The sequence below is a fragment of the Culex pipiens genome, chromosome 3 (genome assembly GCF_016801865.2).
Source record: "Culex pipiens pallens isolate TS chromosome 3, TS_CPP_V2, whole genome shotgun sequence".
NCBI classification, from domain to species: Eukaryota; Metazoa; Arthropoda; class Insecta; order Diptera; family Culicidae; genus Culex; species Culex pipiens.
Genome location: NC_068939.1, coordinates 32,390,428 through 32,404,899, shown reverse-complemented (window position 1 = coordinate 32,404,899; position 14,472 = coordinate 32,390,428). Strand labels below are relative to the sequence as shown.

Sequence of the window (14,472 nt, the reverse complement as noted above, 5' to 3'; positions counted from 1 at the left end):
TGGGCGGGACAAACTTGACATGCGTTTTTCTCGGCTTGCTGTTTTTACATATGGGACGGACACGATTAGAGCGGCAGTATATTCAGATTAAAATTTTAGAAGATGCATTGAAACATTCTTTATCTAATAGAACAAAAAGCTTAATTTTGAAAATAAAAAAATCGTAATAAATAACCAACTAAGGTTATTCTTTTTTCTTTTATAAAGGATATTGAATATTCTCAATTTTATTAAATTTTGTTATCGAGTAAAGTAAAGCAACAACTTAAACATTTTAATGACTAAAAATCTTTGAGTTTAAAAATTGGGTCCTAAATCCCTATGTCAATAGTTATGTACAACTGTAAAAACATGCTTTAAAACCATTTCTGATCACATTTTTTTTTTGTAATTTTTGTAATTGATTGTTTATTTGTGACGAGAGCCTGTTAGTTTACAATTTTTTATCAGGTTCAGGTGACTAGACAACTTTAATCGATGGATCAACTATGGACCCCTTGGAACGAGCTGTCAAGTAAGACACTTCCTATCAAGAAAGGCCGCGAAGTTAATTTTTCAAAATTAATTTAAAAATCTATTTTAAATTCCTTGAACTGGTTCTGCCAGAAATCTGCTAGAATAGTGGAACCTCTCTGCTAGAATGCTGTGAGAATATCCAGTTCTGCGAGAACTCTGCTAGAATGCTGCTAGAACGCCGTGACTGGGTTGTACTCAAAAAATTTGCTATCTTGTGAACAATAATATCAGCAATTGGGTCCTAAAATGAAGCTTAGATTACTGATATTATTGTTTACAGCGATAAAGCTTATTTTTCTGAGTACAATGACCTTTTGTACGACCACAAAGAGTTTAAAATGGATTTTCAAATCAATTTTGAAAAATTAACCTCGCGATCCTTCTTGACAGAAAAGCTCCTACTTGACAGCTCGTTCCAAGGGGACCATAGTTGATCCATCGAAAAAATGTTGTCTTGTCAAAAAAAAAATTGCGTTAAAATAAAAAAAAGTGATCAGAAATGGTTTTTATTCGTGTTTTTTACCGTTGTACATAAAAATTGACATAGGGCTTTAGTACCCAATTTATGCATGATTCTAGGAGCCAGTTCAGCTTACTTTACTGTTTTTCCTGTCAGATGAGTTGATAAAATTTGTAAACACAGCATAACCTCACATCTTTGCCAGAATGATCGATCGTGACCCTTTCCATTCGAACTGAAGCCAGAACCACAAACAAGCCTCCCAGATGGGTCGCCAAATCACCAAATAAAATATAACTTCTAGATAATACGTACCAAAATGTCTCAAATTTTCCACACAGCGCCCGCAAAAAGGGGTTTCCGCCAGCCAGGCCACTTTATGCACTAAAATTTTCCCAAACAAGATTGCGTGAACACGTCCAAAAATGGCGATTGCATCCTCTGCGGGGCCGAAAAGTACCCTCCCGGAACGGACCACTTCCGGCAGACACTCGCGCGGCAAACGAAGTTTCACTCCGCGACGCACCCCAAAAACACAGTGTCGAAAATTACTACTTTTTACAACTTCCAAAAAGCTACTTGTTTTTGAACAACACTTTTTTTTTGTAAATGGGAAAATTCGCTCGCGACGTCTGACACGTTTGAAGGCGTTTGAGCAGCAGCAGCAGCACAGGGTGACTCCGTTTTGACAGTTGCCGTGGGGGGTTTGCTCGACGACGTTGGTGTTGGTGGATTTGTTTACAACGCACACAACGAAGTCACCGCGCAAAAGGGTCGAAATATCCCGATGGGAAAAATCGTTGGAAAAAGCTGGATTCGAAGTGTGCGAACAGATTTGCAAGATAATTTCACTACTTTGGCCAAAATTGCACGGTTTGAAACCACTGACGGAGTGAATAAGCTCTTTTTCACACGGAAATTTAGGCACTAACACTCCCGCTCCGTCGATTTCGCTGTGCGTCTCACGAAACTGACAGTTGCTATAATTATGGTAGAGCACTGTGAAAAAAAACTCTAGAGTTTTTTTTAAATGTCTTTTTGATGCTTTTTGATGGTGAGAGATTTGACAGCTCCCACACTAAATGCACGGGATTGAAACTCGTCTGAAAAACCTGTATCATTTTCTCCTTCAAAACGGTAGCGCCGCGTGGTGGTAGCTGCCCTGTTTATTACACTGTGAAATTATCCATGGCTAATCCAAGGAACCAAAAGGTGACAACAAAAATGTCCGTCCAAAAGGGGTGCTGCAAAAAAAAATATATATTTTTAACAAATTTCCTAACAAATCAGCAACGAATTACAAGTTTGATAATCGAACTACACTTAAAAGTTGGTTTTGTTATTTGTTTTTGCAAAACCGCATATTTTTTAACAAAAGTGCCAAAAATATTCGTAATTACCTTTTGCCTCTTGGTGGCGCTTTGTGTTAGTATGTGTGTGGTCGATGTTTGCGGACGTGCACGCAGAACACAGAACAGTGAGAACTAGCAAAACTGCCTCACTTTCTTCTGATTCAAGTTGCCATATTGAAATTGCTTGAAGATTCATACCCGTGCTAAATGTCTCGATTTTCATACTTTTTGTTAATTGTCGTTTAAAATAAAATACTTAACATATGAAAACTATATATTTTTGGTGCCCAAAATTCCTGCTGAATCGAATGGTGTACTTATCTCGATTGCAAATTTTTCGAGCAGTTTTTATTTTAATAATATTCTAGACCTTGTTCTAGACACATTTTGTGCACCTAATCAATCAATACTTTTATAATAAATAATCATTTTATTGCTTAAAAATTGAGCTGTCATTTCTAACACTATTGGCCACCTAGCGGCCATTTCAAACTGGATTTGTCTATTGGGGCACAGCAACTAACTCCATCGTGCCTCTAATGTTGCCATATCAGCACTTTGACGTTCAATATGAATATGCAAGACAACATTTTTTTCAATTTACTGTCAAGAAGGGCCGCGAAATTAGTTTTTTTAAATTGATTTAAAAATCCATTTAAATGGCTGATATGCAGCTCTGAAGGAATGCAAAACTCCATATAAAAAAACGGACAAGGAAAGGGTCACGAAAAGATTTTTTCTTAAGGGGTTACATACATGTAAATCGGCAAAAATGTCAGAGGTTGATTGTGCGCACATTTGAACTTTTTTTTTATCTGTTTTCAGGGTATTAAAATATATATTTTCATCTACTAACAAAACAAATTTGAAGCCATTTGTGTTAGGTGGCAACCGCGAGCAGCTTGGTGGCAACCGCTAACAACTGCGTAGCAACCATCGTAGGACACCGGCAAGGTGTCGCCTGAAATAATTTTCATTCCATTCTCAACCCTCTTTCAATAAAGATTGTTTTATTAAAAGCTCCGCCTTTTAATTTGGTTGCCAGTTTCAATTAACGGGTGCCACGATGTCTCAACACTGCTCTGACCAAATCGGCTCAAAATTTTGGTGAAGACTCGTCAAACTATTCTCGTGTGCATGACGAAGGCCGATTTTCAAAAAGTTTATTGTAAAAAAAGATAAAAATATTTTTATGTTTTTCATAAAAAAAATCGTCAGTATTTAATTTCTGTATTTTTTTAAAAAAGCTAAATTAAAAAATCCGGCTCCGTCATGCACACGGGATATGTCTTGAGAGTCTTCACCTCAAATTTCAGCCAATTTGGTCCATCCCATCTCGAGATATCGTGGCACCCGTAAATCAACTCGGTGTTTAGAGAAAAACGTTCACAAAGTTTGACAGTCCGCTTTGCGCATGGCAAAATTTTGATCTTAAATCGTCTCTTACTCAGTTTAATCACGTAATATCTTCATGAAACTTTCAGGAGTGATTGGAAATCATGTTTGAAGTGGATTCAGTAAATTTTCTGTAACATGAAATTTGGTGATTTTCTACATGTATGTAACCCCTGAAGCGGTACGCAGCTGAAAAGGAAAGGATTTTTTTTCGAAATATCATAATTTTTGTTTTTCGGATTTTAATTTTTTTACCATTTTATACCAGAGTCCAATTAAATTTTTAAATTCATTTTTTTTTACTTGAGAATTTCTGATTTTCTGAACATTTTAATCATAGACTAATTAGTCTATGTTTTAATCTTTTAATTATTTTTTTTTCTCCCAAGAACCTCAAGCGACCGCACCGTCACATGCGCTCAATCCGAACTGTCAACTTCCTTGAGGGGGGCCACGTAAAGAATGCTCAACTTTTCTAGACCGCGTTGCTTCCAATCTGCATACCGTACTTATCTGACTGCAATTAAATTGTTGATCCAAGTACATACGAGCGAAATCAAACAATCATGTGCAATAATCGGGATGATATTTTTTCATGAATATTTTCAAAGAAATTCTGTACTTTTTACTCATTTTCTTTTTGCAATAGTCCGGAACAGAACAAAACGATGCATGGAAATATTTAAATTTGAAAAATGTTTTGCATTATTTATGAAAACTTTTTTATGTGAAGAAAAAATAAAAGCCATAAAAATAATATCTCTGAACAAATATGAAGCACTTCACTTGCCATTTATTCATCATCTATTCCTTGGGCATCATGGCAAAGTTACAAAAAATCAAATGTTATGAGCTATCGTTACTCATTACTGAACTGACTAAGTTGTTTAAATTCAGTAAGTATCAGGAATCAGGCTGGTTCAAATTTTATTTGAACACTTAACGTATTTGTCCTTCGGCTTTTGAAAAAAAAAGAATTTACAAAAAGCTTAAATAACCCTTCATTAATAAAAAAAACGCAGAAATTATTTTGTTACAATGGTATTCTGAATAGATTAAAATCGTTTAAAAAGGTTTTGTAAAATTTAAATTGCCATCAATAGTTATTTGGCCCCTTATTTGTGGGAAATTGCATTGTCCTTAACAAAAGAATGCAAAAAGAATTCTTACAGTTATTGATATAATCAATGAGACAATTGACCATGGGAGTAATTGGTTTTAATGTTTTTTTTATGAAACAAGTTTTTTTTTCTATTTTTATATAAATTCAGATCTTGTTAAAAAATAAAAAAAAACCCAATTCAGCCCGACCAGCCGCCACCCTATCAGTTCGCCTGGAGGTCAACGAAAATTGGCACAAGTTCAGCTGCACGCTAGTCCATACTCGCAGTCCCAGTACAGTTTCTATCTCTCAGAGTTCAGTTCTAAGTCACACTATTACTCAAGCCAGCCTCCAGCCGCGAACACGCGCGCTCATTAAGCTCGGTACTAGTGTTTGCGCCGCGCGCGCAGTTTAGTGCAAGTACTCGTCGCAGCTGGTCAGTTAATGCATCTCGCCGTTGCGCTGAAGAGTCGTTGAAGGATGAGTGTCGTTGAGGAAATTGTGCGCGCGTTCGACCGATCGCTGATCATTAGCTGCTGGAAGTTTGTCTTTCCGGTGCTGGTGTGCTTTTATTTGTTCATATTTATCTACGACAAGCGGCGGTATGGTGGGAAAAGGAAGAGCGCGGACGCTGCACCGCAGGAGGTCGAGGAGAAACTGGACGGCATTGAATACGTTGGAGGTTTAGGATTTTTGAAAATTCTTTTGGTTGAGATTTTTGAAGAATTTTACTGCTTCTTTTTACAGAGGTCGACTCGGACGATTTTGACCCAACGCCGGTGTTGGAGGAGAAGGATCACGTGCCGTTTGCCGGTGCAAAGGTTACTTTGGACAGTGATCCACTGAAGGCCGCCGCCAAGTTCTACGCGATCGTGAACGATCGCCGCTCGGTGCGCAAGTACAGCAGCAAACCCGTTGACCTTGCGATCGTCGAGAAGTGTATTCACGCGGCCGGAACGAGTCCCAGCGGAGCGCACACGGAACCGTGGACGTTCTGTGTCATTTCCGATAAGGACATTAAAGAGCAAATCAGGGAGATAATTGAAAATGAAGAGTTTATCAACTACCAGCAGCGAATGTCCAAGCAGTGGACCACGGATTTGCGGCCACTGCGAACGAATCACGTCAAGGAATATCTGACCGAGGCGCCCCATTTGGTGCTGATCTTCAAGCAAACTTACGGGATCAAGGCGGACGGAACGGGAAAGAAGCAGCATTATTACAACGAGATTTCGACATCGATTGCGACGGGAATTTTGCTGTGCGCTCTGCAAGCGGCTGGCCTGAACTCACTCGTAACGACTCCGCTGAACTGTGGACCAGCGCTGCGCAATCTGTTAGGTCGACCGGTCAACGAAAAGCTGCTGGTTCTGCTTCCCGTTGGTTATGCCGCGGACGATTGTAAAGTGCCCGATTTGAAGCGCAAACCGGTGGAGGAAATTATGGTGAAATATTGATTAAACTATGGGAATTCGGCGTGTTTTAGACATTTAACAAGCACATTGATGTAAATCTAACTTAAAAATTAAAATATATATCCATCTTGATATAAAGTCAAACAAAAAGAGATTAAATCACCCGAAACTTACATCCAAATGCCTCAACTCCGACTGGAAGTGCCCGCCTTCCGGCTACTACTGCTCCCAGCCTTCTGGTCCTTTTTCTTTTTCTTCTTTGCTCGCTTTTCCTCCTCCGAGTCCGAATCCCCGTCCTCGTCGGAGCTCTTCAGCAGCGTCGCAATGTCCACCCCGACCAGTTTGTCCGATTTGGCCTGCGCCTGCGTTACAAACAGTTCCTTCAGAAACTTGAGCTCCTTCTCCTGGTTGCTGATTTTGTCCTCCAGGACCTTGTTCTTTATACGTAGCTCGTTGACCTTCTCTTGCGTTTCCTGCGTCCGCTGCTTGGACTTGACCCGGCTACGTTTGACCGCCTGAAAAGAAAGCGCCAAAAAGATGATGAAATTCGTTCAATTTCCCAAATCATCCCCCAACTGACCTCATTGTTCCGGTCACGCTTCTGGCGGTAGTTGTCGTTGTCCTCCTCGTCCGTGGTGGCCGCTTTCCGTTTCGGAGGCATTGCGCGCGGCTGGATGTAATCCGATTTTCCTTTCGAAATTTGCAGGGCAAACACTTTGTTGATAAATCTTCTTTTTTTTCCTTTGCTATAGCATATATATATGTCAGAGCACTGACGGCTAAGACCATAGTTGGTCCATCTTGCCATAAATCTTCAAACAACAGTTGTTACTGGTAAACACGAGAAGCTTTTGGTGAAACGTCATCTGGCATCGCCCAGTGAGTGGAGAGATTCGCGAATGCCAAATTGAAAAAAAATTGCCTAGTGGAGTGAGTTAGGTTCGGTTTGATTTCTGTACACTAAAGATTTTTAAAGTAATGGGCTATAGTAGTAAAGTAATGGGATATATCCAGAGTTTTTTTTGAAAAGGACCAATAAACTATTGTCTTTCATATGTTTATAGGACCTAATAAAAAAAAACTCTAGATATCTACAATCACTTAGCTTAGAACATCTAAGTAAAGTAGTTACTTAGGAAAGTACGCAACTTACGGCCGTCATCCACAATCAACTTAGAAATTTTGCTGGGCTGATATACGTTGCTATGCAGTTGTTTGTTTACCTTTGAAGGCTGATACGCAGATGGGAAGGAACGCAAAACTCCATACAAAAAAACGCCCAAGAAACGGTCAAGGAAAGGGTCACGAAAAGATTTTTCTTAAGTGGTACGCAGCTGAAAAGTAACAGAAACGGAAAGATTGCGTTTGACGTTTCTTCGCGCGGTGCTTGTTTATAATATGTTTTGATGAAAAAATCAAAGAATTGTAATTTTTCTTTTTGAATGCGACTGATAATAACAAACGTTTTAATAATTTTGTATTGGAGATAATAATATTTAAAATTCCCGCCGAATCTCAAAAAGCAGAATATTGAAACTAAAAGGAAAGATTTAGTTTCGGTCGAAATGGAGTAAAAAAAGAAGTTGTCTTTATAGATGTCGGCCATCGTGTCACCAACAATTTATTGCTAGTACCAACCAGCTACCTCTGGATTATGAGTCCCCTGCACTGTCCGATTTATCCACACTCGCGGGACCAAAATGAAGTAAATCAGAGTGAAATTAAACTTGACAATAATCATACAAATATATATGTTCTTACTGAAAATACAATAATAATCTGAAATTTTGAAATCCAGCCAAACAACAAATTCAAAAATGTGAAAAAAAAACAAACATTTTAGAAATTTAAAATAACATTTTAAATTTAAAATAATAATAAAGAAAATTTCAACAAAAATCTGAAATTTGGAAAATCAAAATTAAAAATATGCAGAATTGAATAATAATTTTAATTTTTAACGTTTTTATGAATTCCAAAGATCAAAAATATTAAAATTCGAAACGAATGTACAAGTCGAAATTCCAAAAGTTTTAAAAATCGGAAATATAGAAATTCGTAAATACAAATTTACGAAAACCTCGAAATTATAACAATCAATAACCTTATTTCTTACAAAATTAAAAAATGTAGAATGAAAATTTAAGAATAAAGAAATAAAAAAAAATTAAGAAATTCAAAAAATGTTAAAATTTAGGAATAAAAAAATTTAAAATTTAAGACTTCCCTGGGCCTTGTAAAGTCAAGGGGCATGATTTGATCCTAGTGCATTAGTTAAAATTTGGGTATACATTCTTTTTTATAAGCACTATGGACACCACTTCATGCTACGAGAACTCGCTTTGTCGCAGCCCCAGGGCTTAAGCGTTGACCGATAAGCTGTCTTCGTGAACTAGGTAGTTCTCCGATAGTGAAAATATCACAATTGCACAAGACACCGCTGCTTCTGTGACTTTTTCACTATCACAATGTGGGATTTAGGTTGGGACTTCAGGATAGTACAATTGAGTTGTTGCTTAGCATTAGCATTTAAAATAAATCTGTATGCTTTCCAAATCTATTTGATGATAAATTTAGTTGCAAATGTTAAGTTAGAGTAATGCTGTCAATAAACTTTGATTGATGTAGCATACTAGGCATTCTTTTATGTCAAATTGTCCATAGAGTCTCGATCAATCAATAATGTATTGATATCGGACAAAATTCGTTGATCTGTTGAACTAACGGTTTTCGGATTATGGTTGTATCGACCATTGTTGCGAATCGAGGAACTACGGATCTTTTGACGTAAATGGTCATTTCTTTTTCAAATCGCGATTTCTATCCTATTTGTATATCAGTTCACAAATTTTTATTGCCTTTTGATAGAAGTAGTACTACAACAGTTAAAGGAACGTTTAGTTTTGAACATTAAGTTTAGAGGATTTTAGATTAAAATTTAGATTTTCAATCCAAAGTAGTCAGCAAATGAATATTTGGACTTAAATGAATAATTGAATTAGTTGGACTTATGAATAACACACAACTGTGCATTTATTCTAGAGTCAGATCCATACAGCGTCAGTGTTTATTTGGTCGAAGTGTACTAATTCATTGGCAGATCTGATTCTAGTTGTAATGTACGACAAGACTACTGACGGACGTGACAGGACGAGGGCCCAGTTTAGAGGTTTCAACATCAACGATGTGCGGCTGGATCACCCTCCCAAAAAAAAAAAAAAAAAAAAAAAAAAAATTAAAATTTAAGACTTAAAAAATTTAAAATTTAAGAATTTAGGAATTTAGGAATTTAGGAATTTAGGAATTTAGGAATTTAGGAATTTAGGAATTTAGGAATTTAGGAATTTAGGAATTTAGGAATTTAGGAATTCAGGAATTTAGGAATTTAGGAATTTAGGAATTTAGGAATTTAGGAATTTAGGAATTTAGGAATTTAGGAATTTAGGAATTTAGGAATTTAGGAATTTAGGAATTTAGGAATTTAGGAATTAAGGAATTTAGGAATTTAGGAATTTAGAAATTTAGGAATTTAGGAATTTAGGAATTTAGGAATTTAGGAATTTAGGAATTTAGGAATTTAGGAATTTAGGAATTTAGGAATTTAGGAATTTAGGAATTTAGGAATTTAGGAATTTAGGAATTTAGGAATTTAGGAATTTAGGAATTCAGGAATTTAGGAATTTAGGAATTTAGGAATTTAGGAATTTAGGAATTTAGGAATTTAGGAATTTAGGAATTTAAGAATTTAAGAATTTAAGAATTAAAGAATTTAAGAATTTAAGAATGTAAGAATGTAAGAATTTAAGAATTTAAGAATTTAAGAATTTAAGAATTTAAGAATTTAAGAATTTAAGAATTTAAGAATTTAAGAATTTAAGAATTTAAGAATTTAAGAATTTAAGAATTTAAGAATTTAAGAATTTAAGAATTTAAGAATTTTAGAATATAAGAATTTAAGAATTTAAGAATTTAAGAATTTAAGAATTTAAGAATTTAAGAATTTAAGAACTTAAGAATTTAAGAATTTAAGGATTTAAAAATTTAATAATTCCAGAAAAAAAAATTAAATATTTGTAGCCGTATTTTATAACTTCAAAATTTCCTAACTTCCTAATTTCCTAGTTTCCGAATTTCCTTATTTCCTAATTTCCATACTTCCAAAATTCCTGATTTCTTAACTTCCTAACTTCCTAAACTCCTAATTTCCTAGTTTCCTAATTTCCTAACTTCCTAATTTCCTGATTTCCTAATTTCCTAACTTCTTAATTTACTAACTCCCTAACTTCTTAATTTCCTAATTTCATAGTTTCCTGATATCCTAATTTCGCAATTTCCTAACTTCCTAACTTCCACACTTCCTTATATTCTTATTCCTAACTTCCTAATTTCCAAATTTCCTAACTTCCTAATTTCCTAATTTTCTAATTTCATAATTTCCTAACTTCCTAATTTCCTAACATATTATTTTCCTAATTTCACGATTTTCTAATTTCTGAATTTCCTATTTCCATTATTTCATAATTTCCTAATTTCCTAGCTTCCTAATTTCTTAACATATTAATTTCATAATTTCTTAACTTCCTAACTTCCTAAACTCCTAATTTCCTAGTTTCCTAATTTCCTCATTTCCTAATTTCCTAACTTCCTAACATCCTAATTTCCTTACATATTAATTTTCTCATTTCTCAATTTCCTTGTTTCATAATTTCATAATTTTCTTATTTTCTTTATTTTACTAATTTGCTAATATCATAATTTCCAAATTTCCTAATTCCCTTGTTTCCTAATTTCCTAATTTTTTAATTTCCTTATTTCATAATTACATAGTTTTTTTAATTTCCTTATTTCATAATTACATATTTTTTTAATTTCAGTTTTTCTTGTTTTAGAATTTAGGAATTTCTAAATTTGCTTTTATTTATTGATTTCTTTATTTTGTTTATAATTGTTGTTAAAAGTTTTAGAATAAACATTTTTAATCTATTTAATTTAAAGTTTTGAATATTTTTAATCTTTTTATTTTTTCCTCGAAAGAACCTCAAGCGCGCACACCGTCAATCGCGCTCATACCGAACTGTCAACTTTTCTTGGGGGGGTCACGAAAAGAACACGCAACATTTCTTGACCGCGTTCCTTCCGATCAGCATACCGTACTTGATATTGAAACGTCAACTTACCGTAGATTTTGAAATTTTTCAAACCATACGTCAGTTTCTAATTTGATTACTTTTCCATTGTAGAAGCTCGGCTTCATTTCCATTGATTCAAATTCCTAAGCTAAGTGAAATTTTCTAAGCTAAGTTATTGTAGATAGGCCATTTTTCGAAATCTACACTGTAACTGAAAATCGCACTTTGCTGAGTTCGTTTTCGCACTTTTTCATACGATTTTTTCAGTTCGACTGCGATTACACAAAAAAGTGTAATCGTAGTTGAACTGAAAAAATCGTATGAAAAAGTGCGAAAACGAACTCAGCAAAGTGAGATTTTCAGTTACAGTGTAGAGTTTTTTATTGATTAGGTCCTATAAACATATATAACTCTGGATATCAACTTTTTCTAGCAAAACAATGTATTTAATCGAGAAATTAAAAGTGAGAGTGTGTGCAACATGGAGTTAAACTTTCAGTGAAGTTGCTGTGAAGGTTACCATGGCACTTTGAAAAGTTTAACTTCATGTTGGACGCACACACTCTCACTTTTAATTTCTCGATTGGGCCAATGTCAAAGTTTAAACAAAGAGTCTGTCCATTGCTGTCGTACAAAAGGTCATTGTACTCAGAAAAAATTAGCTTTATCGTTGTGAAAAATAATATCACAAATTGGGTCCTAAAATGAAGCTCAGTTGCTCACGCAGAAAAATGTTTTGTAGAATCAGCCTGTACGAGGTTTGAATCAACAAAATTTTTGTTGAATATAATCAACAAAAAAATAGCGTTGAAACGAACCTTGATTTTTTCAATTTTACAAAATATTTTTTTGTTTTGAAAACGCTCCTTTGACGTTTAGCGTTGATTCAACAAAAATCTTGATTTTTAAATCAACAAAACGTTTTGTTGATTCAAATATGCCTTATTTTTCTGCGTGCTGATTTTATTGTTTACCGCGATAAAGCTTATTTTTCTGAGTACAATGACCCTTTGTACGGCCACAAAGAGTTTAAAATGGATTTTTAAATCAATTTAGAAAAATTAACCTCGTGGTCCTTCTTGACAGAAAAGCTCCTACTTGACAGCTCGTTCCAAGGGGACCATAGTTGATCCATCGAAAAAATGTTGTCTTGTCAAAAAAAAAATTGCATTTAAATGAAGAAAAGTGATCAGAAATGGCTTGAAATCGTGTTTTTTATTGTTATGCATAAAAATTTACACAGGGCTTTAGTACCCAATTTAAGATTAGTTTTATGACCCAATTAAAGCAATAAAAATAATTCATTTTAACTCAGTCAGATTTTATATCGAAAAACATATTTAAACCAAGGGGTAGGACAAGATTTAAACACTAAAAGGTACCAAGTGACTAAACATTTTCCGTTTAACGATCTGGGTAAAAAAAGTATACATCCGATCCGCGTTTAGGCCACCACACGAGCGTCAACCACAAAGCATCCCTGCGTCTGTCCACTCTGGTCCTGCAGGTCAATCTCGATGGTGACCGACACCAGCGGATAAATCGGAGTGATCGGCATGGTCATGTGCCAGGTTAGATCTTCGCCGGTGGACGTGGGACAGCGAGCTCCCACCAGCCAGTTGCAGGCCGCGGCCACGTTGGCCGGAAGCTCGTACGGCGCAGTAATTCCCAGGGCGGTGGCAGTAACGATCGGGCGCAGCGCGGTGGCGTCAGTCACTGTTTTGATCGAAAAAATATTAGATTATTTTTATATTTCTGCGTACAAATGATAAACTTACGAGAGGTGTAGTCCATGACCATCATGGCGCTGGTTCCACGGCGCAGTTGACACGGCATCTGCGGGCAGTTCTCGATCCGAAGACTAGCCGGTGGGGGGCGGGCACCGGCGCACGGACGAAACGGGACAACATCCCAGTCGTCGTAGTTGATGTTGTCGGCGTTCTGCAGCATAACAGCTGGCACCAGAGCGACCAAGATCAGAAACTTGAACATTTTTGCGGGCTGTGCGTGGTAGCGGACTGAACTGAGCTTGAAGTTTTTTGGGGAAATGAATTTGGTTAATTGGCCGTTTGAGTCTTGGATTTATACCCGAAACCAAATTAGACTGGGAGACTGTGCTTATCATCGGTTAATAACCACACCAGGTGTGCAAAAATTTTATCATCTGCGTTAGATAACTGGCTATGCGTATGAGTAACAGGTGTCGTAGCCGGTTCACACCTGCGAGGGGATTTATTGATAAGGAAACACGCGACTGAAGATAATGTCGTAGGGCACCCTTTTACAATACGAGACGATTCGCCAGTTCGTATACCGCTAATTGGAGACCCGGTAGTTTAAATCCCGATTGTTCGAATTATTTTTTCCCTCGTCCAAATTGAACGTTTTAAACTTATCTTAATTTAGTTTAGATTGTCCACGAGATTGCTGATTTGATTACACACAACGATAAAGCTTCTTTTTCAAGAAAATGACAGATGGTTTTGAATTTTAATTTTGAAAACTTATTTGGCAGAGAAAGCTTTCTATCCAGGTTTTTAAGCGAAGATGGCGTTCGAATGGTGAACGCCCGAAATGTCAAAATCGCGCAGTGGCACCAACATTAGAAAAAAAATGTGGCTGTCATTCCATGACACACTTTTTCCGTTATGTTGGTACCACTTCGTGATTTTGACATTTCGGGCGTTCACCATTCGAACGCCATCTTCGCTTAAAAACCTCGATATCACCTTTTGGTTGAACGAATTTTCGCTACCTTTTGTTATGCAATTTCACTACAGTAACATTCATGTTTGTGTTTTAACAAAGTACAGTAGTTCATTTTATTTTAAATGATATTTAAGGCTGGTACAATTTTTTTTAAGTATTTATCCCCCCCCCCCCCCCCCCCCCCCCGTATAATCAGGGGGCAAAAAAATATATTTTCAAAAAACATCAAAATTTCAATGGGAATTTAGGAGAAATCAGTTGAAATTAATTTAAAATGCATTCCCCTGCGTTTGGAATAATTTTGAGCATGTTTGGGTTGATTTGAAATTTTTGTTTTCGTCAAATCATAATTTTTTTTTAAACTGATGATTGCAAAACAACTGTACTAGTGTAA

General features: G+C 35.9%; 4 protein-coding genes across 4 annotated transcripts in view; 1 reads left to right on the top strand and 3 right to left on the bottom strand.

Annotated features, from left to right (window-relative positions):
- The window catches only part of LOC120420572 (ribosomal protein S6 kinase alpha-5), a 72,270-nt gene extending 70,329 nt beyond the window's left edge, over positions 1 to 1,941 (bottom strand). The window contains exon 1 of the mRNA XM_039583651.2: positions 1,292 to 1,941. The gene's annotated coding sequence lies outside the window, so the exon portion shown is untranslated. The remainder of the gene's footprint in view (positions 1 to 1,291) is intronic.
- A 3,184-nt stretch (positions 1,942 to 5,125) lies between these two features.
- On the top strand, positions 5,126 to 6,285 carry LOC120420573 (iodotyrosine deiodinase). The gene is made up of 2 exons (XM_039583652.2): positions 5,126 to 5,507; positions 5,573 to 6,285. The coding sequence occupies exons 1-2, from the start codon at positions 5,306 to 5,308 to the stop codon at positions 6,280 to 6,282; spliced, it is 912 nt and encodes a 303-aa protein (XP_039439586.1). The 5' UTR covers positions 5,126 to 5,305; the 3' UTR covers positions 6,283 to 6,285.
- A 48-nt stretch (positions 6,286 to 6,333) lies between these two features.
- On the bottom strand, positions 6,334 to 7,000 carry LOC120420578 (CCAAT/enhancer-binding protein homolog 2). The gene is made up of 2 exons (XM_039583658.2): positions 6,821 to 7,000; positions 6,334 to 6,755 (listed from the first exon to the last, which is right to left on the bottom strand). The coding sequence occupies exons 1-2, from the start codon at positions 6,899 to 6,901 to the stop codon at positions 6,426 to 6,428; spliced, it is 411 nt and encodes a 136-aa protein (XP_039439592.1). The 5' UTR covers positions 6,902 to 7,000; the 3' UTR covers positions 6,334 to 6,425.
- A 5,704-nt stretch (positions 7,001 to 12,704) lies between these two features.
- LOC120420559 (NPC intracellular cholesterol transporter 2 homolog a-like) lies at positions 12,705 to 13,403 on the bottom strand. The gene is made up of 2 exons (XM_039583625.2): positions 13,148 to 13,403; positions 12,705 to 13,085 (listed from the first exon to the last, which is right to left on the bottom strand). The coding sequence occupies exons 1-2, from the start codon at positions 13,359 to 13,361 to the stop codon at positions 12,814 to 12,816; spliced, it is 486 nt and encodes a 161-aa protein (XP_039439559.1). The 5' UTR covers positions 13,362 to 13,403; the 3' UTR covers positions 12,705 to 12,813.
- Between the last annotated feature and the right edge of the window lie 1,069 nt (positions 13,404 to 14,472).

Coding starts and splice junctions, on each gene's coding strand:
- LOC120420573 (XM_039583652.2), top strand. CDS start 5,306: ATGAGTGTCGTTGAGGAAATTGTGCGCGCGTTCGACCGATCGCTGATC. Junction 5,508..5,572: donor CGGCATTGAATACGTTGGAG/GTTTAGGATTTT, acceptor TTCTTTTTACAG/AGGTCGACTCGGACGATTTT.
- LOC120420578 (XM_039583658.2), bottom strand. CDS start 6,901: ATGCCTCCGAAACGGAAAGCGGCCACCACGGACGAGGAGGACAACGAC. Junction 6,756..6,820: donor AGCGTGACCGGAACAATGAG/GTCAGTTGGGGG, acceptor CTTTCTTTTCAG/GCGGTCAAACGTAGCCGGGT.
- LOC120420559 (XM_039583625.2), bottom strand. CDS start 13,361: ATGTTCAAGTTTCTGATCTTGGTCGCTCTGGTGCCAGCTGTTATGCTG. Junction 13,086..13,147: donor GGTCATGGACTACACCTCTC/GTAAGTTTATCA, acceptor CGATCAAAACAG/TGACTGACGCCACCGCGCTG.